The sequence below is a fragment of the Leucopleurus acutus genome, assembly GCF_964270905.1.
Source record: "Leucopleurus acutus genome assembly, chromosome: 10".
Taxonomy (NCBI): Eukaryota; Metazoa; Chordata; class Mammalia; order Artiodactyla; family Delphinidae; genus Leucopleurus; species Leucopleurus acutus.
The window spans coordinates 68,499,185-68,526,954 of NC_139153.1; the positions used below are offsets into that span (position 1 = coordinate 68,499,185).

Here is a 27,770-nt window from a genome sequence, read left to right on the forward strand (position 1 = left end):
TTGTGGGGCAGCCATCTGGGGGGTGATGTAGGCTGTGTTTAACCATGAGAGTCTCTGCAAACAGTGGCAGCTGCTACCAACCCAGAGTCTGAGTGTCCAGTCTGGCTGCCATGGAGGAATGAACCTAGGCTAGTTGTCAGGAGACAAGCTGTGTGACCTTGGGCAAGTGAAACCTCATGGGCCTCAGTTTCCCCACCTACAGGAGGGGAGTGTATTAGATGACTTCTGAGGTCTTTTTTTCAACTCCTACTTTCTATGAATTTTATAAACAGCACGTGGGCCCTGTATAAGATGCACCCTGGAATCTAGGGAATGGGTCTGAAACTATCATCCCCTGCAATGAAAATGCTTTGGAAAAGATAGCCATCTGTGGCCAAGGTCCTCAGGAAAAAACCCACCAATGTGTGATGTGTGTGCCAGTTGTTGATAAGCCCAGAAGGCTGCATGGATGTCTGCAAGAGGCCTGGGGTGCCTCTCAACAAGGAAGACATTGATTTAACAGGCTCCAATGGAAGATAAGCTGTAATCTTGGACACTGTGGCTTGCCCGTAGCCAGGCAGTGTTGTAATGATAGACACTTCGGTGACTGATAAGGAATACTGAAAAAGAGCTGGAGAGCTGGACTTTCTCAGGGCCTGGCCAGCCCAAGCCAGAAAAGATGGGGCCTGGCCAGCAGACACAAGGCCTCTGGCCACCTGACAGGTACTCTTCCTCATTGGACATTGGGCTATGAGCTGGCATCATCGGTGATGACATCATTAAGATTATCTAACGCCTTTTAATGACATTAACTCCTAAGACTATCCAACTCTAAAATAGTAGAACCCCTTTGGAAGAGATTTTGGCAGCACCTACTCAGGCTAAACAAGGGTACACCCCAGGATGCAGGAATTCCACTGCTGGGTATGTACCCAACAGAAATTAGTGCTGTGACAACCAAACAATAGGTCTGAGAACATTCATAGCCGCTTTATTCATTATAGCTAAAAACAAGAAACAACCCACATGTCCGTCAAGAGCAGCAAGGATGAATAAATCCTGGCACATTCATACAATGGAATATTACACAGAAGTGAAAAAAAGAGCTACAGATGGACACAACAACCCTGTTGAACCTCACAGCACAATTTGAGTGAAAGAGCTCAGACATAAAAGAGGAAATAGTGTATGATTTCATACATTTGAAATTCGAGACTGGAAAAACCAACCTTATAGTAACAGAGATCTAAACAGTGGTGGCCCTTGGGTGGAGGTGGGCGATTATTTACTGGGAAGGGCACAAGAGAAGTTTCTGGGGAGGAGGTGGGATCCCATCTCGTGAGATGGGAATGTTCATAGTCTTCATCTGAGCGGCTGTTACACGGGTGGATGTACACGTAAAAATGCATCAAGGTATTTGCTTAAGATTTTACTATATCACTTTACACTTCAATTAGATTAAAAACAAAAAGAGCACCCACCCCCGCTTTGATGACATTGTCTGGTGATGTTACCCAGCTTCCTCAGTTGACACTAACCATCACAATTACCCACTCCCTCTACTCTGAGTCCTACCTGAGGAGCCACTTCCCATGGCTGACTTCTTCCCGGTTCAGATTTGCCTTCTGGTGCAAGTGCTGCCTAATTGCAAAGCACTCAGACCCCCTTGGCATAGACATTCCAACTTGCCCATCACCCCCACTGAGTTTCGTTAACATGAGTCAGGCTGCCCCACTCTGCTCACCCCTGGAATGGCTGGAACTGCTTTCTGACCCTAAACCAACGGAGATCCCACCAAGTTACAGACCCCCAAAGGGGTTCTGTCCCACTGAGCCTCAGCCTCTCACTCTACACACCAGGAAGTCACTACCAGCGGCAACATTTTCTGATTCTTAAGGCAACCAGGCCAGGGCCTGAGTCAAGAGGCACCATGACATAATCCCTTCATTCAGTCTATCAAACAACAAAAGCAGGCCGCTGCCCTGGATGCTAGAGAGACTGTCATGAAAAGCAAACAAAGACCAGCTCTGAGAGAGCATTGTTGGGGAGATGGATGGCAAACAAGGAAACAGAAATGAACGGATGGTTTCAGAGTGTGTTAAGTGCTAAGATGACCCTAAAGCAGGGCATCGTGAAAAAAGGAACAGTGGGCGGAGAAGGGATCTGCTGGAGAGAGGTGGAAAGAGCAGACAATCTGGGACTAATTTCTGGCTCTGCTACCCACTAGCTGGGTGACATTGGGCAAGTTACTTAACCTCTCTGAGCCTCAGCCTCTTCATTTGTAAAATGGGAACAATAATGCCTTCTCCCAGGGCTAGTGTGAGGGTTGAATACAATATATGTCAAACATCTGGCCAAACAGTATGTGTTCTGTCAACAAATGACAGCTCCTGAGATGATTAAATAGGAGCAAGAGGTGGGGACAGAAGACCACCCCCTGTGGCCCCCTCTATATCTCAGGGGTGGAGCCGTTCAAAGCAGACGCTAAACCATTAGGGATGTTTCATGAACGTGTTCAGAGTTCATGTTGAGGACTGTGCAGGGAGTCAGAAAACCAGAGGGGAGGGATGGAATGGAGCCCTTTCTGAGCATCCCTCTTACACACTTAACTCTCAGAAAGTTACCTTGTGACTTTTAGCAAGTTATTTAAGCCGTAGTTTTCTCAATTGTAAAATGGGGTTGTGGAGAGGAATAAATAAGTAAACTCAGGTAAAGTGCTTAAAACTGTCTGGTACACAGTAAGCCGTCAAGCATGTCAGCCAGCATTATTATTCCATAAGTGATCCTGCACTCTTCTTAAAACCCCACCTCCCCAGGGGACTGCAAGGCCTTCGCATGAAAGGACGATGTCTTATCTGCCACAGATGATGAGGCCTGATACATTCCTGGGGTCCACTGTATATTTGCAAGCTCCTTGCCTCAGTTCTGAGAGCCAGAAAGGGCACGCCCTAGTTAGCCTCCTTTGGCAGAGAAGGAGACTGAGGCCTGGAGAAGGGAACACCCTGTCCACTCACAGACACAGGACAGTAGCAGAGCTGGGGCTCGAACCCAGGCCTTCTTCCCACTAGCTTGGAACTCAGTTCACTGCCCTCCACGGACTCCTCTACCCTCGCCTTGTGTCACTAGGGGAGCCCTTTGCAATGTGTGCAATGCATATTCCCAGGCCCATGCAGAACCACTAGCCCTGACTCTTCAGGGGCGGGCCTCAGAGGTTGTATTTGTAACACGCTCCCTTTGAATTTCAGAGGCGCTGCTGGATTTATCTCTGCTTGACGCCACGTTGGTGGATAGAAAATAGGAAGGATTGTGGAACAATTTCCCTGTTTCTGGCCTATGAGACTTCTGCTATTTCACTCTCCCAATATTTAGCAACAAACCCCATGGAAAAGGAAAACACTGTCTGCCAAACCTGTGCGCCATAAAATGCTCACAGATAGCCCATCGCCAAATAAGGATGCTGCATCTTCTCCCTCTCAGAGTCTCAGCACACAAGAGTATACTATTAAAGGCCCTGAAAAGTCCTGCAATAAACACATCCATGTAACTTGGTTTAATCCAGTGCTTTCCACTTGACCATAAAGCTCTTTCCTAACAGAGTATAATGGCTGTGGAGCCAAGTAACATTCCCCTCCCCAGCCCCTTGGTTGAGAGTAACCAAGCGGCATGAGACATGTCACCAAGGAGGCAGCATCCTAAGGAGGGCAACTGAGCAGAAATGGCAAGTCCCTGGCACATGCTTCTGGTCTATCAGCTCACTCCTTTCTACCTCCAAAAGTGTACACCCCAAACCGTAGGTAGGGGTGGGGACTGCCAGCACCCAGGAGGCCCAGTGAGGAAGCCACAAACTCAAGGACGCATGTTAAGGCAAATTCCAGCTTGCTCCGTGGCCTTCTGAAGAGAATTCTCACTGGAACCTAGAAGGGGAATTTCATCAAGGATCCCCATCCCCCATCAGAGACTTTTCTCCCCAGCTGCGAGCCAAGGGGGTGGGGGACACTGGCAAAGCACACGAGGATGCAACAGTAGGATGTGGAGCCAAACAAGGCTGACAGACAGCAAAGGGAATGAAAACCCTTGATGAAAAGCCCCATCACATCAGCTTTCCTGCAGCTTTCTTCTCCACCCTAAATTTTAAAAGGTTAATCATGACCAAGTGGGATCTGGTGTTCTGCTTCCCTCTCCTGACTCTTTCAGGGGAAGTGTGTCTGCAGGCTGCGGAAACTTCCAAACAGAGCAGAGTGGTGGGAAGGCAAGGAGAGAAAAGAAGAAGGGGGTGCTGCCGACTCCCCCACCTGAAGTTGGTTCTATCTCCCAGTTACTGGAGGATGGCAGGGCAAGTACCATCACCCTAACCACCTCCTGGAAGCATCACTGAGTGTTCCGGGCCAGGCGATATGGAAGCAGAATCTGTGGTCTGGTCCTACCTTCTATCAGATAGTCATTCAACAAATCCTTATAAGTGTGACGTGCTGAGCTTGGTGCTGGGGGTACAGAGAGCTATGGCACTCAGGCCCTGCGCTAGGGAAGTGCATAGTCTAGAAGAGGTGGGATAAGAATGATGTCTATAAAGGCCTGCTGAGAGGCAGAAAGGAAACAAGGAGGGATTACTGTGAGCTGGAGTTATGTCTCAGGTCTCCCTCCCATCACCATGATATAACGATCACATAATAATATATACATAATAATAATATTACTCTGCGCAGGCATTTTATTGAGTGTTTTGTATCTATTATCTTATTTATTGCCCACAACAAGCCTATTATTGTTCCCACTAGTCAGATAAGGAAGCTGAGGCTCAGCAAGTTTAAGTAACTTGCCCAAGGACACCCTGCTGGTTTGGAGTCCATCTGACTCTCTGACTTTTGTGCTAAGCCCCATGCATTTCCAGTTTGCAAGTGCCGGGCACAGTGCTGAGGACACAGGGCTCCAGGTGCAGGACATAGTCTCTGAGTCACTGGTTGGGCCTGTCCCACGTGGCATCCTTAGAAACTACTCCTCCCTCATTCTCCCAGCTCCTGGTACACACATGTTTATCGATCCTTTTGTGTATGTAATGCAAATGGACACTTAATAATTTAGCAGAGTTAACAGTGCTGAAATATTAACAGGCTTTTCTCTTTTAATTAGCTGCTCAGAGAATGGCGGCTGGGGCCTGAAAGGAGGCTCTCAGGGCAGGCGCTCGGCTGGCTCCTCCTGGGCCTCCTTCTGCCAGAGATGATGCTACACACCTCTCCTGCGGACCACAGGCCATCAAATGTGTACCTCTCAGGAAAATTAACCCTGCTCTCTGTGCTCTCCACAGTGGGGCTTCGCCCTGCCCTCCCCACAGCCCTGTCTGCAGAGCTGGCTGAAGTCTGCCCTCTGTTTCGGCCGCTGGCCAGGGGGCAGGCCAGGTGGCTTCTCAGGAGTTCTGGAGTCTAGGGGAGGTGCCAATTCCATGCTGGGAAAACAAGTTTGAACCAGTCCCCCCACCAGTACCACCTCCCTGGCCTCTCCTTAATGTCAGTCATCTTGAGGGGAAGCATCAGCACACCCTGCCCCGTCCACCTCTGGTCACTGTCTCAGGGCATTAGACCTTGGTCCAGGATGATTCTCTTTCCATCTTCCCTCTTGCTCCCTGGCCTCCCAGCCCTTCAGAGGCACATACGATCACCTGTTAACTTACCATTGATTCATGGATCCCTTCTGTAACATTTCCTGAGCACCTGTTGTCCTGCCCTCGGCTCTAGGATGCAGAGGCAGTCAGGCACATCCCCCTCCCTGAAGCACCTCTGCCCTCCCCTTGCTGCCGACTCTATTAAAGTCTGCTCTCAGCAATATGTCTTTTTTGCTTACCAAAACCAGATCCACATTCAGCCGACCTCCCCTTTGGCTTCAAAAATCTCTCCCCAACCTGAGTATGTATGTATCTATCTCTGACCTCCGGGTCCAAGAGCACTGTTACTGAGTGTGGAAAGCAGCCACAGCTGAAAGATCAGGGCACAGGCTGCCAGCCTGTCACCATGATTGAGCATGAAAACAAGCTCCGCTCTCATAGTCAGAGGCAGGGCCTGGTAGGGCTTGCAGGGTCTGCCGCTGTGTGTAAGGCCCGGTTCCATTTCCAGGAGCTGATACTGTTTGCACAGCCTGATGCTTCCGGCAGAGCCTGGCACTGCTGAAAGTGGTGGCCAGTCCATCTGTGCCCCCGTCCCTGGGAAGGTTTGGCACCACTGTACCTACACCCTGGCCCCATCAGAAGGCACACAGGTTTTGAGAGTGCCAGGTTCTACTCATAGAATCTTCACTGTCTGCATACCAGTGGAAGTCTAATCTGCACACAACTAATGCACTCAGGGATGTTAGGACAGGCCACCAGAAAGCCCTCTAAGTGGGGGCTCTGAGGTCCCCTGGGGGAAACTATAAAGGGACTTTCTCCCTGGTGGGCAGGGAGATCAAAACTGTCAACAAATGAGGTGCCCCAGGACAGTGCTAACATTATAGGCAGGACACTCAGGGAAGAGAGATCAGAAAGGCACATGCCTCAAGTTGGGCACTGCTTGAGCCGAAGCTGTAAATGCAAGTCTGAGGGGCTGCCCAGATGGTGTAGTATGAGGGGCAGGAGGTAGGGCTCTATCTCTCCTCTAATAACTATGTGACCTTGGGCAAGTTATTTAACTTCTCGAAGCCTCAGTCTCTTCATCTGTAAAATGGGGATAATACTACATCTCAGCTCTAGTGAAAATAACTTCTGGGTTGTGAGGATTAAACGAGATAATGCACATTTGGTACAGAGCATAATCACTAGCACCTAGTAAGTGCTCAATAAATTTCAGTTCCCTTTCCATTTGATCATATAGCCTGGGACCCTTTGGGAACCTGTTCCAAGGGCCTGTAAGAGGAAAATGTAAAACTGAATGAAGAGGTCTACTTTGGGGGGATGCCAAGAGCCATAATCCCGAGAGACCAGAACATCAATATGGACAGAAAGAGGTAATCACTGGAAGGAAAGCTCTCCCCAGAAGAACATCCAGGATGATGGAGAGAGAGAGGGGCTACCACCTATCAGAGCAGAGAATGGTTTCTGGAACCCAGGACCTGAGTCTGCCTGGCCCGGGGCTGTGGGGCCCATGGACATAGGGTTTCTCGTGTAAAAATTTTCTGCTGGGGTCCCGCTACGCAGCCCCACCAAGATCTGCAGTCCTGGAGACCCCATCACTGCAGTTCACTTGGCCCTGGACCCTGGCAGTGGGCCAAATTCTGGAGGTGACCAAGCTTCCCACTGACCAAGCATACCTATTGAACCAAGCCCATGGGAGGGGCAGGGCTGGAGTAGACACAGCACTCTCATTCAGATTGTTCGCAATAATTGCTGTGTGACCTGGGGCAAATCATTAACTCTCTAGTCTACAGCCTCAGTTTCCTGCCTGTAAAATGGGCATAAGAATGCTCCCTATTGAGAGTGTTAAATACAATAAGAATGGAATCCACCAATCACAGCACATGCTGCCTAGCAGATGCTCTAGAAGTATAGTTAGAAGGGAGCAGAATAAACCCAAACTCACAGGGCTTCCCTGGTGGCGCAGTGGTTGAGAGTCCGCCTGCCGATGCAGGGGACACGGGTTTGTGCCCCGGCCGCTGAGCCTGCGCGTCCTGAGCCTGTGCTCCACAACGGGAGAGGCCACAACAGTGAGAGGCTCTCGTACCGCAAAAAACAAACAAACTCATACCTAAGGGTGTGTCCACCCTGAGAAGGTCCCCCTAGTCTGAGAGTTGAAGCCTCCAGTGTGAGCCTGACAGGCCCCTGAGTAACCCTGTTTATTGGAACCTGAGGCTCAGTCACCTGGGCACCAGCGTACCTGTGACCAACACTAGGGATGGGGGACATCCTGGGTGGGACCAGAGACACACTGCCAGGTCCAGGCCCCCAACCCAGAATGCAGAGCCTTGGCCAACCCTGGGCCAGGGAATGGAGGGAGCAGTGGCCTCGCTAAAGCAAAGAACCCTCAAAGGCCCCTATGACCCAAAAGCCCAGTGTTTTCCTCCCACCCCCCAAGCTGAGACCCAAGCCTGAAGCACAGGGCACAGCTTGCAGCCTGACACAGGCCTGGCTGTGGGAACCGAGGGAGACAGGGGGCTGAGGCACTGGACTGGGGCTGAAATGAGCATCTGGGGACCTGGGTCCTCAGAAAGAACAGGATGGTGGGGGGGCGGGGTTTGGGCCCCATGAAAGAACGGGATGGTGGCAAGTGGGTGGGAGTTCTTTCCAACCAAACCTGCAAGAACTGGCTGGAAGTTCCACTCCAGCGCTTAACTTGACTAAACCCCCATTTCACCATACAAAACAGAGGCCAATAATATTAGGCTCATCGTGTCTCACGTAAACTGTAAAGTTCTGCACAGATCAGGTCTTATTATTATTAGGTGTTCAAAAGACCCAAATATAGCTTCTGGAAGTAAAAACTGGAAGTTAAGAAGCAGGCCATAATGCACCTATTAAACCAGGGAAAATAAATTAAAATGAAAAAAATCCATTGTGGCTGGGCTGCGCACAAGCCCGGCTCAAACTTTTTGTAGCACGGGCCGGCAGTGCGAAATGAGAACCATAAAACTGTTCCTATCCTATGACCTATTAGGCAATCTCACTTTGGGGAATAGGCCCCAAGGAAATAATTTAAAAGGAAAAAGTAATTCACATAAGGATATTCACGGCAGAGCTATTTAGAAGAAGAAATTGGCATCTGCCCAAATGCCCAGCACTGGAGAAATGGTGCCCAAACTCCAGCGCATCAATGCAGGGGGTGCCCTGCGGCCATTAAGCTGACAGGTCTGAGGGCTCAGTCAATACCAGGAGATGTGTGTAGGAGATAAAGTCAGCCAAGAGAGCCGAATGGACCACTGTTTACTGCTATGTAAAAATATATTGACAGGTGTGGGCAGGGAATTTAGAATGAATGGTTAATGTTTGATGGTCACTGGGTTCCGTTTTTTTCCTATGAAGTTGTTTAAGTGGATAATAACAACCCTGAAAGCAAAATCAATCTTGAAGCTTAACAGCAGGTGGGGCCTTAAACACCAGGACAGAAGGACAGGGGACAGAAGGACAGTGTTTCTGCAGAGCTTACCACCGCCACTCTGGCTGGGCAGCACTCTGCCCCCCCCACCCCCACCCCAGGCTACTGTGGGTTCCTGAGCATCACCCCACCCATCTGGGGGTTAGAATTATGGGTGTCACAACCTGACGGCTTGAAATCTCTTAAAGCTGCCCCTGTGTAGTTCCTCCAGGCTGGACCTTCACCCCAGCTCAGGAGGCAGGAGGAGGATTGCCTCTGAAGGTTTAAAAACCAGGGATCAGAGATGCAAGGGCCTGATTAACTTTATGCCTCTGTCCACATCCACTGACCTCAGGAGGACAGCACTTAGTGACCCCGCCACACCCCCAAGGCCTGAGAGCCATTCCTCACCCTCCGTCACTGAAAACACACTGGCAGCCAGAAACCTGGGAGTCATCCCTGCCTTCTCTCCGTCCACATCCCATGCCCAATCCACCAGCTCAACCTTCGGAACTGATCCTGCATCTGACCCCTGAAACACCAACCTGGTCTTAGAAACCACTACCACGATGCCCTGCCTGGATTTTTACAGCAGCCTCCAGAGAGCTCTACCCTGCTTCCTCCCTTGCCTGGCACAGTCTGTTCTCCACAAGCAGCCAGAGGGATCCCTTTACAACATTAGGTCAGACCCTGTCCCTTCTCTTCTCAAAACCCTACCATGGGTCTCCTCTCACTTTGAGTCAAAGCCATAGCTTTTTCAATAGCCTGCCACACCCTGCATGTGTCCTCCTCCCAGCTGCGGCCACACTGCTGTCTTTGCTGTTCTTCAAGCAGACCAAGCCCACTTCCACCTCAGGGCCTTTGCACTTGCAGCTCCCCCTGCTGGATTGCTCTTCCCCGGATTTCCAGAGCTCACCCCATTGCTTCCTTCAGCTCTCTTCTGAGACAGGCCTTCCCTGACCACCCTTTTTAAGACAGCCTTCCTGCCCCCAACACCATCACTCTCAATCCCCTTACCTGCTTTGTGTGTTCTTCATACCACTCATCAACACCAGCATATTAAATAGTCACTTGCGGGTTTCCCTGGTGGTGCAGTGGTTAAGAATCTGCCTGCCAATGCCGGGGACACGGGTTTGTAGCCCTGGCCCGGGAAGACGCCACATGCCGCGGAGCAACTAAGCCCGTGCGCCACAACTACTGAGCCTGTGTGCCGCAACTACTGAGGCCCGCGTGCCTAGAGCCCCCGCTCCACAACAAGAGAAGCCACCGCAATGAGACGCCCGCGCACCACAACAAAGAGTAGCCCCTGCTCGCCACAAATAGAGAAAGCCCGCGTGCAGCAACAAAGACCCAATGCTGCCAAAAAATAAATAAATAAAATTTTAAAATAAATAAATAAATAAATAGTGACTTGTGCATTCTCTTTCTGTGTCCCTTTCAAAAGGAGAACACCCCTGGGAGGGAAAGCACGTTAAATTTCTGAAAGGGATGACCAATCTTTGTTTTCTTTTTTTTTTCAAGAGTCAATTCCAGAAGCATAAAGTTTGGGAACATATTTTCCTTTAGCATCAGGTATATTTATAAATTGGGAAATGTAATACTTGCCCCCCTGCTAAGTATTCTCATTATTTTATCTTCCATCACTGAAGGGTTTCTCTCCTTTTTTGGCTGAAATTTAAGAATCCACATAAGTGGAGTGCACTGTAGGATCTCAGCATGCCAAGTCTCTGAACAACTTGTAAATGACTTGAAACCCAGTTGGCTGGGGGAGAAAAGTGAAGGATCTGTGGATGGGGGAGGCCAATTGGACCTAAGTTCAATCACAACAAGGGACAGAAAAGTCACTGCCATTAGGAGGCTCCTGGGGGCTAAGGACAGGAGGTGGGGGGCACTGCCTCTTAGGAGGAAAGTGAGGTCTGGAATGGGTAGCCATGTGGGTAGCAGTAAAGGGCTGGGTGCAAAACACACCTGTCTCCCAACTCATAAAGTAGCTCATAGGGAACATTCTTACTATAAATTTCCCCAAGAGGAAGATGGGAGGAGGGGTGGAATTCTGCCACACTTTCTCCAGGACCAGGGTCTCGGTCTTTCCTCCAATATTGTGTCACATGCCTGTACATAGAGCCTCACATGCCACTTCCCTAGTGGCAGCCTCTGTGGCTCATCAGAGCAGGCCTGAGCAGGCCTGGGCGCTGGAATCACTCACTTAGCAGTGCCTCCTCTGAAAAGCCCCAGGCACTGGGCTCAGAATGGTTTTCCACAAGTTCCCATTTCCTCTTCACCACAGCCCCCTGAGGGGAGCACTATTATTATCATTTGCTTGCGCACAGGGAAACTGAGACACAGAGTGTACCCTGCCCAAGATCACATAGCCAGTGAGCGACTGGGGCAGGACTTGAACCCAGACCTGTTGCAGAAGCCTCTGCTATGAGCCTGCAGGCCACACTGCTTCCCACACTCCCACCTGAGCGAGAGAGATGACTTTGATATATTTAGTTACTTGCTTCTGAAATTAGACCTCGGGGGTGTCATGGAGCCTGGCAAGTCATGTGCCACAGCTGACCTGAGAGCTGCTAGTCACTGACACTTGGTGTGAAGAACTTCTCTGGTTACTCTCCTCCCTGGGGCACTGAGGCATGAGGGAAGGAAACAGTGGAGAGCAGGGGTTGGGGGCAAAGCTGCAGGACCACTTGGCTGACCCTTCCCAGAATCCTCCTCTCTGGTTGCCATGGAGCCACCTCTGCAGAGGCTTGGGCCCTGGCGGGGAGCGGAAGACCAGGTGGCGCCAGAGAAAGTGATCCAGAAGGAAGGAAGCTGGCCTGTCTGTGGAGGCCCTTGGAAAAGGGGGGCTGCAGAGGCATCAGTCCTGAGACCCTAGGTCGCTAGGGCCAGCCGCAGGTGGAAGGGAGAAGTGATTCCCAGGAGAAACTGAAAACACTGAGCAGAGACGGCTGAGGGAGTGACAGAAGTATGCAGAAGGTTGAGGAAAGTGAGGTGCAGGAGGACGCCTGGACGCTGCCAAAACTGGGTGCTTGGCAGCACTAGCCCAGTGCCCAGCAAGTAGTTGGTACTTAATAAATGTCAGCCAGAGCTATCGTTATCCTAGGTGCTCAAAAGAGACTCCCTGGTTAGGACACCCGTGAGCTCCAGTCTGCTCAGGCCAGGAATGAAGCGTGAGCGCTGTGTCAGGCAGATGTGCTCAGGGCTCCCGCCGTGAGGGGCCCCCTGCCCTGCAAGGGGACTCTCCAAGGTGCCAGCTCCCCTCTGAGCCTGGGCAGTTCTGCTCCTGCGAGGATGGCTCGGGAGGGCTTCAGGAGAAGAAGAGGCCCCCCTGCCACTCAGCCCAGCTGGGGCCACTGTGCCCATGCGTTCAGCCCAGCCCCCACCCTGGCACGGGCACAGCGGGTGAGCGCACGCCTGGCACAGGCCCCGGTGCGGGGAGAGAGGCTCCAAGCAGGCAGCTTTGTATTTTGTGAAAACCACATCCACAACTGAGCTTTCCAGCCAAGCAGGGCCTGCTGGGAAGGGTCTCTCTTCCCATCCCCCTGCTGGGGCCCACCCTCCCCTCCTCAGCCCTCACCCCCAGGAGCCATAGGGAGTACCAGCTGCCACCCCGGCTGGCATGGGGGGCTGAGGGAGATGGCCTGGGCCCAGCTCTGGCCGTGCCAGGTTCCCCGTCCCCCCACCCTGGCCCCCTTCCTGCCTGGAATAAACTGGAATACAAATCAGAGGGAAATGCTTTCCTCCGAACAAATTGCTATGGATTCCTCCCTGTCTCAGGTCAGGGCTTGAAATGGGGGATATTTTCACTCGCCGACTGCTAATAGACTCAGGAGAAGTTTCTGGATCGATGGAGGCCGGGAAAATTAGCCAGGAGCTTCAGGCCAGCCTCAGCCTGTCCCTGCCCCCCACTTCAGGTCTCCCAGAAGCAGTGGTGGGCAGTTATAACCCAGGCTGGACATAGCGCTGGGCTGACGGTCCAGAGAGCTGGATGCCCATTCCCGCCCCCTGCCTGGGGACCCAGGCAAGGATGACCAGGGGCTGCCCAGAGGAGCAGTGGGATAAAGGGGGACCCAAAGAAGCCCCCAAAGAGGTCTGCAGTCCCCCCACACATACATACATGACTCCCTGCACATAAACCCATGTTCTTGTGGGCATGATCACATATATACACACTTTCAGCACATGCATGCCCACGTATATTTACGTGTGCACGGAAAATACTGATGAAGTGTACATGCCCAGCATAGAGAGGACTTGGGGAATGTATTTCAGCTCTGGCTGAGGTACCCAGTGAGAACAGCTTATCTGCTGCCAATGGTTCTCCATACACAGACAGACAGAAAGACACACACACACACACACACACACACACACACACACACTGATCTCCACCAGCAGCCAGGGCTCCCCACCAATCATTCCTTTCACCCCTCAGCCCCGCATCCCTGGCTCTATAATTCTGCAAGGGAGCCTGAAGGAGCCACTGGCTTCACCGGCCCCAGCTTCGCCAGAATGAAGGGCAGGAGACTGTGGGGAGATGCAGCCCACCCTCGCCCTGGACAGCCTCACAGTCCCTGCTCCCTCAGCTCCCGAGAAGGTGAGGGAGTGAGCCAGGCAGGGTGTCGGTGCTTCAAGCAGATTAGGGCATCCCTCAGGGCTGAGCCCTCCCAGCACCCCCGAGGCCACTGTGCCAGTGGGCAACGCCAGGGGCCATGGCTGTATGGGGAACTGGAGGAAGCCAGGAGGGGGGGCGAGAACTCACTGTCCTCTGAATGCCCCAGAAGGAGGTGGGTGGCTTGATCTGGAGAAAGCCTCTTACGTCTCCTGCCTGCTGCCCCCGGCACATTAAGCCACACATGCACACGCACGTGTACACATGCACACACTCCTCTCGGTATCCTAGAGCCCAGATATGACTTGGGAGATAGAAGTGGGAGAGAAGGGTGTATTCAATGGCAGGTAGAGCTTGGAGCGACCCTTCACCTCTGACCACTGGTTTCTGCCTCTAAAAACTGACCAGTTAGGGCCAGGTAACCTCTAAGCCCATTACCTGTGACCTTCCATGATTCCAAGCTGGGCTGCCTGTTTGCTCTGTGGTCTGGGGACTTCTCTTGCCCTCTCTAGGCCTCAGGTTTCTTTTCTAACAAATTATTATATTTGATCTAAGTTCCCTCCTGGCTCTGACAATGCCAGTGCAGTTTTGAACTTCATGGGAGCTTATAAATGCCATGCAGATGTGTCCTTGCTTCTCCTGAGCCCACAGGATAATATAGGAGAATGAGAAAGATCCAGCTGGAAAGTCCTTTGACGTGACTTTTAACTTCAGCCTTGGCACCTAATTGCTGTGTGACCTTGACCTTACCTTCTCTGGTTTCAGTCTCTTCCTGCACAAACTCCTTGAGATTCAAGTGCCTCTGGGTCAGTTAAGACCACTGTATCACAGCTGAGCTCACTTCTTACCACACCCTCAAGCTCCAACTCCTGGCCTTCTCTGTGTCTGGAATACATGGCCTTATTCCAGAAAGGAGAGTAAAGCCAGGTCTTGTGATGGCACAGACCTTCAGCTTGCCTTGTGGGCTTATGTATTTTGCTAGAGATAAACTGACCTCCCTAGAGGCCCCCTGCATTTTGCTGGAACACCAGAATCCAGCTCCCTTCCCAAGTCTACCCCCGGGATGTCCCTCTCAGTGATGGGATAAGTGCCTTCATTTAGAGTTTCACATAGGAAAAGCCTCAGGGCTAAGGAGATTTTCAAGTTCAGGTCAGAGGTCTCAGCTTCTGAATCTTCCTGATAAGAGATTATGTTACAACAAGCTGAAATAAGGTTAGACAATGAGAAGAACTTCCCAACAAAGGATTAGACATTGAGCAAACAGCAGTGGGGTTGCCTGGGCACATGTGGGTACGGGCTTGCTGAGAGGCAGAAAGATGAGGTAGATCATGGTTTCTAGCACAGTCCCTCAGTTTCTGGTTCCCCCAAACCAGGAGGGTCCACAGAGCTCTCCTGCGGCTGGGACTGAAAGGAGCCACCTGCTAGTGGAGGGAGGTACCAACCAGTGGAAATGAACAACCTCATGGAAATGTGAATGAACAGCGTGTTGGGGTGAGGGGGAGCAAATGAGCATTAGCAGATGGGAAGCTGGACCCTCACATGAACGTCTGGGTTGCCCCAAGCAAGCCTTTCCCCTGCTCTGGTTCTCTGTCTTCTCTAAGGTTCCTTCTGGCCATACTCAGAGCCGCCAGAGCACCCCACCCAACCCGAGCTAGACTGGCAGGGTAGAGTGAGGTGGGGAGAAGAACAGCTGTTCACATCCATCTAAATCCTTTCATTTCAAGAAATGCCAACTGATCCTGAGGTGGGGATTTGTGGTAAAGACTGCTCATGACCTATCCAACTTCCATTCTCCCCTTCTATCTAAATAAACCCTGATATTCTCTTAGGTGAGAATATGTCCATCTAAAAGGCTACATTTATCAGCCTCCCTTCATCTAAGAATGGCCAGTAAGGGACTTCCCAGGTAATCCAGTGGTTGAGAATCCACCTTCCAATGCAGGGGACACGGGTTGGATCCCTGGTCAGGGAACTAAGATTCCACATTCCGCAGGGCAACTGGAGCCCGCACGTCGCAACTACAGAGCCCTCACGCCACAACTAGAGAGAAGCCTGCGTGCCACAACAAAAGATCCCATGTGACACAACTAAGACCCGACTAAGCCAAAAAAAAAAAAAGAATGGCCAGTAAGATGTAAGCAGACATCCTTGGGAGGGTCTTCTGGAAAAGCTGACTCAACTGGTAAACGACTCAGCCTTTTAAGTGTTCCTCCCTTCTTCCTGCCTGGAATGGGTCATGATGGCTGAGCCTCAGCAGCCCCTTGGTGACGTTAAGGCAAGGGGCTCTAAGGCAGGGGTTCCCAAACTTTGCTGCACATCTGAATCATCTCGGGATCTTTCTTTTTAAAAAAAAAAAAAAAAAAAAAATGCTGATCCCTGGTTCTCACTCCCAGACATTCTGACTTAGTTGATGTGAGGTATGACAGAAGCATCACAAATTTTAAACACCCCCGGGTAATTCTCATATGCAGCAAGGTTTGAGAAGCACCACTGTGAGGAGATCAGAACAGCAAGAGGAAGGGAGCCTGGATCTCTAGTGACCAAGGAGCCACCAGAGCGGCTGTGGATAGACTACGTCTAGACTTAAGAAAGTCACTTTAATTTGTTGGAGACTCTGTAGTCAGGTCTTTGGTTCTGGCAACAGAATGTGATTCCTAACTGATATAGGACTGAGGGTCCTCGTGCTGCTCCCATCAGCAACCCATTCTCCACAGCACAGTCTAGGGGAAAAAAAAAAAAAAAGGTCAGATCCTGCCCTCAGGAATTTCACACGGGGGGCAGTAGGCAAGTACCAGACTTGGTATTGGGCAGGCTTGAGTTCAAATCCTGACTCCACTACCTGCTAACTTCAGGGGCTTGGGCAAGTCCCTCAAGCTGAGCCTCAGCTTCGCCATCTGGAAAACGAGGACGCTGGAAAAGGCTGCATTCTCCCGCACCACTGCGAGCTCCTTGGGGGCAGGTATCCTTCAGCCCTCCCTGCAGTCACAGCGCCCACCTCCCTTCCAGACACTTAGCAACTGCTCATTAAACATTTGCTCGGTTTACATTTGAATTGAATTGCTACGATGGGGCCCCGCTCTGAAATTTTCATTTTCTCTAAACCAAAAAGAGAAGAGAATAAACAAAAGGGCCACATTTCAAAAAGGTAACAGAATTTACCTATTGAAAATCAATGAAAACAACATTCCTGGAGCAGTTTCTTTCGGTCTCTTTAGGTTCAGGTCTGGAAATTCCCTGGCTAGAAGCAGAGTGAGAGAGGCTACTCTCCCAAGCTCCTGACCTTTCCAGTTAGACTACTAAACTAGAAAGTCCCCTGGCTCATAATTTATAAAATGGTAAGTGCGTTTTTTTTAAGACCCGAGGGTCTAGATGAGCGTGGCTGAAACAAAGCTTGGGCGGTGACCTGGAAAACCCAGAAATGCCCTCAGAAAGCCCAAGGGAAGAAGGCATCTGTTTGGGCTTGACTCATTCAGATGCACTGTCTACACCAGCTGTGCCTGAGAATCAACTGGAGAGCTTCTGACCACAGCTGCCTTGATGCCACCTGCAGAGTTTCTGATTCAGGAGGTCTAGGGGTGGAGTCAGGCATCTGTTCTTGAAAAAGCTCTCCAGGTGGTTCTGACATGCCCTCTGGGCTGAGAAACTTCTCTACACAGCTCCCAACCCTCCAGATAATCAAAGTCAATCCCTGCTGAGTTTCTGGGACTGGAAAGGAACCAAGAAGAGCCTGGGGTGGAATCTCCAAAGCTGGCCAAGCAGCGGCCTCACGCCCGCCCGCATCTCTCTCTCTCTCTCTCTCTCTCTCTCTCTCTCTCTCTCACACACACACACACACACACACACACACTGAGGTCACCCACCCCTGCAGCCCCAGCTTCCCACAGGCAGAAGGCCCGGCCTGGGTAGGGGACCTGCGGTTCCAGCCCTCCCTGGCCTGCGACATTTCTCAAAAGCGCAGCCTGCACCTCCTGCTTCCACACACCACCCACACCCAGGGCTCCCTACCATCTGCCCGCCATCTCCTCTGCTCTTATGAAGCAAAGTCCACATAGATTGCCTTAGAGTTTACGAAGTGCTATCACTCTCGACTCCTCTGTAATCCCAAGAGGTGGGAGCGCCTGAACCAGCCTTCCAGACAAGGACACTGAGCTCAGAGAGGTGAGGCTCCTGGGCCAGGCTCTCTCAGAGGCAGCAAGCTGACCACTGACCCTCCCACCCAAGTCTTCCCATTTGAGTCCAGTCCTCTTCCCTGTCTGCCTTGCTGTTCAAAGAGCAATCTGTGGGCTAGCAGCGTCAGCATCACCCAGGAGTTTGTTGGAAATGCACAATCTCTGCTCAGTTCCAGACCCACTGAGTCAGAATTTGCATTTTCACAAAATCCCCAGGGGACTCCTTGGGAAGTCCCCTTGAGAAGGAGCCCCGCTCTGTGCTGCAGCCGCATCCCCCTAACCTCCCAGTCCCCAGATGGCCCTTATTGTGTCTCCTCCCCACCTCAGATGGCCCTTCCTCCCATGGACTCCATCCCTTCCCTGCCTTTCTGGTCCTACCTCCCTGATGCCACCTGCTCTGTCTCCTCTTTCTCCTCCCACCCCCAGGGCACTGGTCTCAGCCCACTCTCCTCTCTCACTCTACTCTCTCTTCCTTGGCAATTTTATCCCACCTTGTGGTCTCACCTCACATCATTGTGTAGACATAAATCCAGATGTGCAAGTCCACCACTCAGAACAGATCTCTCCCCTGAGCACCGCCACTCATGTCCATCAACATCTCTCCCAGACATCCCAGCACCAGAATCCCATGACGTTCAAAACTGCACTGGCATTGTCATTCAAATAAAACTATTCACCGAGGCCTTGCTAAGTGCCAAGAACAGTGCTCAGGGCTTTCCAGGTACGGCTTACTGCATGCTTATCACAAACTCATCTGACAAGCAGAAGAGCCATGGCTTTGAAAGCAGATGTAATTTCTCGGGCTCTCACAGCTGGTTCAAACACAGGTTCCTTACCCAGAAGTCCAGGCATTTAATTGCTTCACTCCACTGCCCCAGACCTGTCTGACTTCCCATGGCCTTCACTCCATCTCATTGCCATTGTGTGCCAAGCCTCCCAACACCAAACTTCAGAGCCGTTTTCAGCTCCCATCCCTTGCCCAAGCTCTGAAATACTGTCAGGACCCAATGATTGTACAGTCTCACTTCTCGCCTTTTGTAACAGTCTCTGACTGGATCCTTCCCCCATCCCCAACCTCCTACAGTCTATGCTCTACATGGCAGCCAGAGGGATTCTATTAAAAAGGTGTCAGTTCATGTCTGTCCTCTGCTCAAAACCCTCCCATGGCCCCCACCTCTCTCAGGATAAAATCCAAAGTCCTGGGCTTCCCTGGTGGCGCAGTGGTTGAGAATCTGCCTGCCAAGGCAGGGGACACGGGTTCAAGCCCTGGTCCGGGAAGGTCCCACATGCCGCGGAGCAACTAAGCCCGTGCGCCACAACTACTGAGCCTGCGCTCTAGAGCTCACGAGCCACAACTACTGAGCCCACGTGCCACAACTACTGAAGCCCGCGCGCCTAGAGCCCGTGCTCCGCAACAAGAGAAGCCACCGCAATGAGAAGCCTGCGCACCACAACAAAGAGTAGCCCCCGCTCGCCGCAGCTAGAGAAATCCCGTGTGCAGCAATGAAGACCCAACGCAGCCAAAAATAAATTAATTAATTAAAAAAAAATCCAAAGTCCTTAGTTAGCCTTCAAGGCTGCAAACAACCTGCCCCCATTAACTCTCTAACCCCACCTCCTACTCCCTTCCCCATGGCTCACTTTGCTCCAGCCATACTGGACTCCTCGTTGTTACTAAGTAGTGCAGGCATGTTTCTACCCCAGGGCCTTTGCACTGGCTATTCTCCTGCCTGGATCACACTTCCTGCAGACATCCACGGGGCTTCCTCCCTCCTCCCTCGGGCATCTTCAGGTCTCTGCCCTGGTGGCACATACTCAAGGAGCACTTCTACCCCCAACTAATGGGTATGAACTTGAACCACAGCCTACCACACCTTGTCCCCTTTGCTGCTTTACCCTTTTTTTATAAAATTCATCACCATAGAATGCATTACTTATTCACCGACTTGTTTACTGCCTGTTTCCCCTCAACTTGAACTTAAACTCTAGGAGAATAAGAGCATGTTTATTTCATCAAACATCTCAAGTGCCACTTACAGAGGCTTCACTTTCATGTTTGTTGGTTGGCTGCAGTTCTTGTACCCACTCCCTCCTGTCCATTCTCACAGCCACCACCCTGGATGAAGCTCTCATTACGACTTCCCCAGACAACTTCTGGATCTCCTGACCAGTCTCCCTCCGCCTGACCGCAGCCTCTTCAAACACACAGCTGCACGGCTACCCAGCCTGATATGAGGTACCTGGGCTCATATCAACCCATTCCCCTGCTCAACACCCTCACAAACCCAAGATTCCAGCCTACTCCCCACAAGCACAGGCTTTATAATCAGCAAATCTGGGTTCAAGCCCAGCTCTGCCCCTTGGACAAGTAACTTCATCCTTCTGAGCCCTCAGTTTACTCATTGGTAAAATGGGCTGATGAGTGACTCTCTCTTAAGGGATTATGGTAAGGATTAAAGAAGACAATACATATTCCTTATCTCAGCCTGGGCAGCAAATGTGAGCAGTTTTTATTATTATTCCTTTACTGTTCCAACTCTAACTGCCCTGACTCCCTTTCAACCTACCCTCCAGCCCAAATCAACGACTCACAACTCCCCACACACACCCAGGTTCTTTATGCTCCATGCCTTTGCCATAATGAGTCCTCCTCCTGGGATGCCCTTCTCACTCCTTACGTCTATGCCCTTCTCCTCTACTTCTGGTTCAAATGCCCCCTCCTCTACCAGGCCTTGGAAGTAATTTCCTCCCTCTTCAAATTCCCACAGCCCTTTATCTGCCCTTGTCACATGGCATTTATCAAGATCGTCCAGGAACCACCGTCGTGTATGTGATTCCTCTCCCCTTCTCCTTGAGAGCATCTTATTATCTCAGTAGCCCTGTCAATGCTCAGAACAGGGCCTTGCTCAAGGGAAGTGCTCAGTAAATATTTAATGAATGGCAAGAGGGACACCATACTGTTTTCCAACCCCCAAATCAGAAGATCCACTGGGATCGAGTCTACAAGCCACTTCTTACCAGCTGTGTAACCTTAAGCAAGTTCTTAAACTCTTAGAACCTTGGTTTTCCCATCTGTTAAATAGGGACAATAGGACCCCCTGTTCTGACCTCTCAGAATGTTATGGAATCAAAGGAGGTAGACACATGAAAATGCTTGGCAATGCACGTGGTACTTACACACCTATAAGATATGGTCGTCATAACCCACGATTCTCCCCTAAAAAGTTCATTCCTATTTGCCCAAAAAGATGCCTGAAAGAATCATCATCGAATGCAAGGCAGGATGTCAAGTGGGTTTTACTTTCTTCCTTATACTTATATGTTTACTCTGATTGTTTTTGCAGAGAACACGTGTTACTCATAGACTTGGGAAAAGGGAGATTGCGTTGCTTAAGAAAAAAGATTCATTCCTTCGGGTTAAGCATTGCTTTTGCCTTCCATATCAGCATTTAAATGCAATAGGGGCCCCTTAATACCTAGTATCAGCCGTCAGCAGATGTGTGCCTGCAAAGCAGGGTCTCTGACTATGGGGAGGAAGATGCAGAAGAGGGGCCATACCCAGGTTCACAAAGAGGCAGCTCCGCCGAGGCACAGGCCCCTGCTCTGCACACAACCCAGCCAAGCCCCACCAGAGAGCTCTCCTCCAGCCTAGGGTTCAGGAAGTGTGGCTTTGGCCACAGGCGAATGCCCTGGGACACTGGGGTGGGGACACAGGAGGTGGAGGGCGGCCTGGGGCTTCAGAAGGCCCTAAGGAGCTCCCGTGGGCCCCAGGCTAAGCTCATCCTACTGGGAGTCTTGAGGCCAAGGGAGCCCAGGAAAGGCAAGAAGCAATGTGACAGCCAAGCCCTCCCCCTGCTGGCCATTTCTGGAGTGGCAGTGCCAGCAGCACAGGGCAGGGTCCCCAGACACACACCCTCACACCTGGAGCCTAGTCAGGTTCAGGTGTCCAGAGGCATGTCAGAGCTGGGGAGCGCTCTTCCAGCACTGAGTGGCCCAAGGTCCCATCTCCCAGGCCCCCTGTTTTTGCCAGGTGGGGCATCTCCTGGCCCATCCTCCCTGAGCCCAGCCACAAGGAGATGAAAGGGAGGAGTGGGGGAGAGGAAGGCAGACGAAGGGGAGGGGGGAGGGTATGGGGGAGAGGAGGGTCCTCACACTGCTGCCTCTGTCTCACTCCTCCCAGGCCCACCTGCGCCTCCTGGGCAGCGGGAGAAGCCATGGCTGCTACCACTGCCCGGATTTCCACTCCCGCCCCCAGGTATTGATTTCCTGCATCATTCATTTGTTGGCCTTGGCAGCTGTGATTAGCTCCCTCCATTCTCCCTATGGAGCCCTCACCCGTCCCTCCATGTTCCAGCAAAGCAGAGCTAATACCAGGCTCTAATCGAGGCTTTGCCACCCTGGCCCCAGTAGCTCACAGCCAGGCCTGGCCAATTACAAGTAGGCTCTTGGCATGTCCCCAGCCTGCCTCTCGAAGGTGCCTTCCTGGCTAACAAACTCATCCTCTCTAACCACCCCCAGCCCCATTCCCCAGAGCCCCCTTCCAGGCGGGAAGCACAGGTTTGCAGCCTGCAGTGTACGATGGGACATCATGGGGCTCTTGACCTGAAGGAGGACTCTCTGGCCCGATGTCAGGCCTGGGAGCCCTCAGACAAGCACAGGGGTCAACTTAAACTCGGTGGGGCAGGGGTGCAGACGATGCTGACAAAGCAAACGAAACAGCCTGGATTTGTGGGCACAAGGCCCTCTTTCTCCCTCATGTAGTTTCTATAACTGAGAAGGAAGAAGGGACAGAGGCAGGGATCTTCTTGAGGACATTTAGAAACCCCCAAGCCTTCTGCTTGCCCTGGGAGGCAAGAGTTTTCTGATGCGATGCCTTCCTTCTCCAGGGGACAGCCAGTTTCAAGGCATGGGGTAGAAATGCCAGTGAAAAATCCCAAGGGTGCCCACACTCAGATCAACACCCAGAAGACGGCACTGGGAGACACACTTCCTGAAATTCTCTCTCTGCACCCCTCAGAGGAGGGAAAAAAACCTGACTTGGTGATAATTCTGTAAGCTATGTTGCTCTTGTCAAATTATTCAACATCTGTCTTCATGTTCCCACAAAAATTAGCATAGGATAGTAGTTTCTGATGACACCTTTGGTGAAATATTTTGACTTCCACCAGTAAGTTGCAAACAACCTGTCTTAAGGATAATGTCAATTTGCTCTCCTGCATATTAAATAATCCAGGGGTTTGTTGTGTTTTTGTAAAGGAGAGGAGTCCCACTGACCTGCCCCTGGCTGGAAGTCCAGCAGCTATGGAAGGAAGAGAGGAAGCCAGGATGGAGGAGGGGGTGTTTTCTGATGCTATCCACACATAGATTATTCCTCCTCCATCACCTAGCTACTGTCTTTGCCCCAGAACTAGGCGTCTGGGGCCAGCCCACCCCCCTGGCTTGCCAGAAAGCAGATTACAGGATCCACTGGGAGCACAACAAACTGGGCCGGGAGATTGGGAGGTAGGAGGGAAGAGGGGACAGGCTCCAAATGGACCATCTGGTCCAGTACTCAGCTCCTGTAGCATCTGTGCCCCCAAGAAGAGCAAAACCACCTGACCAGACTGACAGCACCTCCCCAGCCCTATTGTAGACAGCGGACCTCAGAGACGACAAGAGCACACTCAGAGGGAAGCCAGGCATAGGGCTCCAGGCACCTGCCTCCCACCAGCCTCATCAGAGACCCACAGCCCAGGCCAGATCCTGATGGGTTTATCCTACACAGCCTGCTCTTCCTCCCTCTCCTCAATTCAGCTTCCATGTTAATCTGCCCCTCCCTCAGCCACACAGGCTGGGGTTCCCTCCCTCCGGCACACTTTTTCTTTTGTGCCTTGAGTAAAACCTGCCTCCCTTCTCACTGCCAGGGAAGCTGAGGTCCCCTCCGGCTGCCGGCCTAGGACTCCATGACTCTCCCTAAGCAGAGACTCTCAGAGAGACCCACTACGCTGCTGGAAACCATCCTAGACAGAGTTCTTGGAGAGAAAGAATTTCAAGAAGCATTTCCTCAACTTCCCCCCAACAATGGCCCTTCATTCGCGCAACAAGTACTTGCCAGCTCCTGCTGTGTGCCGGGCACCGTGCTAGGTGCTGACATACAATGATGGGCATGAGTGGCCATCCCTCACCCCTACACTCTACTCTTTCTCAAACTGCTTCATCTGCTTTGGGGGGCGGGTGGAGCAGAAGAACTAGCTCACCATATGATTTCTTTTTTTTTTTTTACGAACTAATATTTTTTTAATTAATTTATTTATTTTTGGCTGCGTTGGGTTTTCGTTGCTGCACGCGGGTTTTCTCTAGTTGCGGTGAGTGGGGCTACTCTTCATTGCGGTGCACGGGCTTCTCATTGCGGTGGCTTCTCTTGTTGTGGACATGGGCTCTAGGTACGCGGGCTTCAATAGTTGTGGCTCGCGGGCTCTAGAACGCAGGCTCAGTAGTTGTGGTGCACGGGAGTAGTTGCTCCGCGGCATGTGGGATCTTCCGGGACCAGGGCTCAAACCCGTGTACCCTGCATTGGCAGGCGGATTCTTAACCACTGCGCCACCAGGGAAGCCCCTCCCATACTATTTCTCTAACCCAGACCCGGTGATACCATAGTTCTCCCTTCTGCTATATCTGGCCAAAGCGTCTAGCATCACAAGGAACTCGGCAGCCTCTTGTGGTCCTCCTCCTCACTAGATCCACCACTCTCCATCCACCTCGATTAAGACTTCTCACCCTGCAGTTCCCCTGAGGCCTTCCTTGGAGTCATGCTCTCAAAGGGCAAGTGGAAAGAATGTTACCCAAGAGTTCCGGGTTGGCCCCAGTGCACAGCAACACACCTTGATGTGCTCTGAGTGAGAGCAGCTGGGACCCAGGCACACGAGGGAGTGGAGAAAATACAGAGAAAGGGGGACTTACAAGCCAACGGCTAAATCCTGGCCCCAAAGTACTCTGAATCAGTGTCCACAGAAACTACTGCCCCACCCCCTGCCTTCATTGCTGAGGTTTCCAGGCTAGGCTCAGGGGAGCCTCTTCAAGATGGGTCCCATGCAGCCCCAGATAAGGTTGAAGAAACTGGAGGGGATAGAGAAGAGGAATGGCCAGGAGATGGGCCTGCCAGATCTGCCCAAGGGCACTCAGAGGGAGGAGCAGGGTGGAGGATAGCAGCAGAGGCGGGGGGCTCCCCATCGCTCTCCAGAGCCCCTGGGGTGTGGTGAGAAGGCAAAGACCTCAGCAGGTCCCTCCTTAGGCCACCTCTTAAGGAGACAGTGAAGCTGTAGGGAAACCTTGAGGAGAAAAAAGAAAGAGGACCCCCCAGTACACCCTGACGTCTTCCCCTACCCTGGGGAGGCCAAGGCCCTTGGAAGACGCTCAGTGGCCTCCTCTCCACAATGCAGCCTCTCTCAGTCCCTGCTGCATTCTTCCTCCTTCTTTCCCTTTCTGGCCAATGTAAAGAGCCAGGCAGTAAGAGACACACAAACTAATTAAGAAGCAGAGTTTGGCCAGATGCCTGGGCCAGCCTCCCCAGGGAATTAAGCCCAAGCCAGCTAGCTGTGTAGAGCCAGGAGGATGTCACCTCCCAGATACCCCCAGGACACCCCTCCCTCTTGCCAGGCTCAGGGAGACAGGCCAGGCAACCCCAGAAGGAAGCATTTAGCATCTGCACTTGAGGCTGGCAGCTGAGGGACAATGCCTCTGCCCCCACCCCCTCAACAGAATAGGTCAAACCCTCTCCCGGTCTAAAGGTGAATAATTAGGTCCTCAACCCTAGAGAAAGAAGGAAAGAGAATCTTCCTCACTCCAGCTACACATCATTAAAAAAGTGACCTATACAGACCACCCTGCAGTTAGAAGAAGGTAAAGTAAGGGCCACCGGGCCCCAAAGACTTTTTGTGCTGTGGGTCAGGGCATTGCTGGCTGCCAGAACTCAGAGGGAAAGTCCCCGAGAGGGATGAGCCCTCGTCCTCCTGAACGGATGATGTCCACTCCCGGGATCTTTCTCCCGGAAAACCCACGAGGGAGAAGGAAGAAGGGGTAACCAGAGTTCCCTGGGCGCCTGAGAGTGTGGGTGCGGACGCGGGAGCAAAGCTGCGTGGCAGGAGGCAGAGTTTCGACACGTAGCCTGATGGGTGCGTGCAGTGTTTGCTTTTCTGGGGACTGTGGCTGAATGTGTGCGCGCAGGCAGAAGGAAGGTGGGGCTGGGGTTTTGTAGCTGGGAACCGGGGACAGGAAGAACTAACTGGCTCAGGAGAGGTCCGAAAAGGGATTCTGGGGTCTTGGGAGCCGGATCTAGGGGATGCCTGCATCCGCTTGGGCTGTCAAGAAGCGAAGCAGCGAAGCCCAGCGAGAGCCGGGAAGGCGAGCCAGCCGCCGGGCCGCGGTACTGACAGCCGGCTCGCTCGCCAGCCGGGCGCAACTCCGCATCGTGCATCGCTCGGCTTCCACTCCGGAGGCCGAGCCAGGGTGGGATGAGGTTTCGGTGCAAGTCGTTTTCCCAGCCCCCGGTGTGCGGTCTGTCAGGGTCTCCCGAGCCAACTGGGTGCTCTCAAGGGTTCCGATTCACTCCCGCCCCTGGCAGGGTTTGGGAAAGTGGGTACTACCTCCCCCTGGCATCCCTGGCTTCACGCCAGACCCTACAACCTGTCTCCGTGCTCTGAAGCAGCTAGCTCGATCTCCTCGCTCTCTGGAAAAGGGCGGGGACCCGGGCATCCACTCCAGAGTCCGAGCCGGGGTACCCACCAAACCCGGGCAGCGCGCACTTTGCGCCTTTTGCAAAGTTTCCGCGCGGTGCTAAGCCGGCATGGAGCGGGACGCGGGCTCTTACCGTAGACTCCTTGTCCCTGGCAGTGTAAGGGGATCAGCGCCAGAAGTAGAAGGCAGGTCACCTCCATCTTCACGGCCCGTGCTTCATCCCCGCGAGGCGGCACAGCCCGAGAGGCGGTGGGGGGCGCCTCCGCCGGGGCCCTGCGATGCCCCTTGCGTCTTCCCCTTCCCCGAGAGGCGACGGAGGGGGCGGCGGCGGCGGCGACGGCGACGGAAATCAGGAGGCTGAGGAGTCGGCGGTGGCGGCGGCAGCGACCTGGGTTTCTCCTCCGGCGGGGCCGCTGCCCGCGTGGGAACGCAGGGGGCGCTGGCCCGGCCCCGGGTGCCTCGGCGCGCCCGGCGCAGCAGCCAGCGCCCCGGCCCGAGAAGTCCGGCCGCCGAGCCTCTCCGGGTTCCCAGGGATGTCCGCTCGGGGTTCTGGGCGCCAGGGACCCCTTTGCGGAGGCGAAGGCGCTTCGATCCAACAGGCCACCGACGACTGACAAACTTGTCGTTTCCCCGCCCAGCGGACGCCCCTCCGCGGAGCTGGGGCGGGGAGGCCGGGGCTCCGCTGGGGTTAATCCGCTGTCTCCAGTTCTGCGGCTGGTGCTGGGGGCTCAATGGCCCGACCCAAGGGGGCCGGGCTGGGCGTCCTCTCGGAGGCGAAAAGCCTCGGCTCTGGCCCTCCTGAGCAGGGGAGAAGCGCGGGCTAGGCTCCGCGGAGGGGCGAGAGTCACGGGTCCACGGGTCCGCGAAGTTAGCCAAGCCACCGAGGAACCCCGGGGAGGAATCGCGCCCCAGCGCCCCGCGGGAATCAGGAGAGCAATTCCATCCAAGAGAGACCCCAGAACGCGGGGAAAGAAGGAAAGTTTGAGTCGTTTGAAAAATATTCGCGCTCTCGCCAAGGCCTGGGCTGCGGCGCGGGAATCGCTCGCCGCCTCTGCTCGCCTCGCTCCGCTCCCGCCGTCTGGCCGTGGCGGTGGCGCTCCCGGGCTCGGCGCTCTCGGGAGAGCCGGGATGCGCCGCGACCCAAGTTGGTCGTCCCCGTCCCCGCCCCCGCCCGGCGGCCTCCGCCGGCGGGGGCCCAGAGCAGGCGGGGCCGGGCCGGGCTGCCGGGCGCGGCTGCAGCTGGGCTCCGGGCCGCGAGAGCGCTCC

At 52.9% G+C, this 27,770-nt stretch overlaps 1 protein-coding gene across 2 annotated transcripts in view; it reads right to left on the minus strand.

The window, feature by feature from the left end:
- Positions 1–26,704, minus strand: part of MDGA1 (MAM domain containing glycosylphosphatidylinositol anchor 1) — a gene marked incomplete at both ends in the record, with an annotated part of 52,668 nt that extends 25,964 nt beyond the window's left edge. For both annotated transcript variants that reach the window (XM_082847495.1, XM_082847494.1), the window contains one exon: positions 26,638–26,704. In XM_082847495.1, the coding sequence (XP_082703621.1) occupies positions 26,638–26,704 (67 nt within the window). The remainder of the gene's footprint in view (positions 1–26,637) is intronic.
- Positions 26,705–27,770: the final 1,066 nt, after the last annotated feature.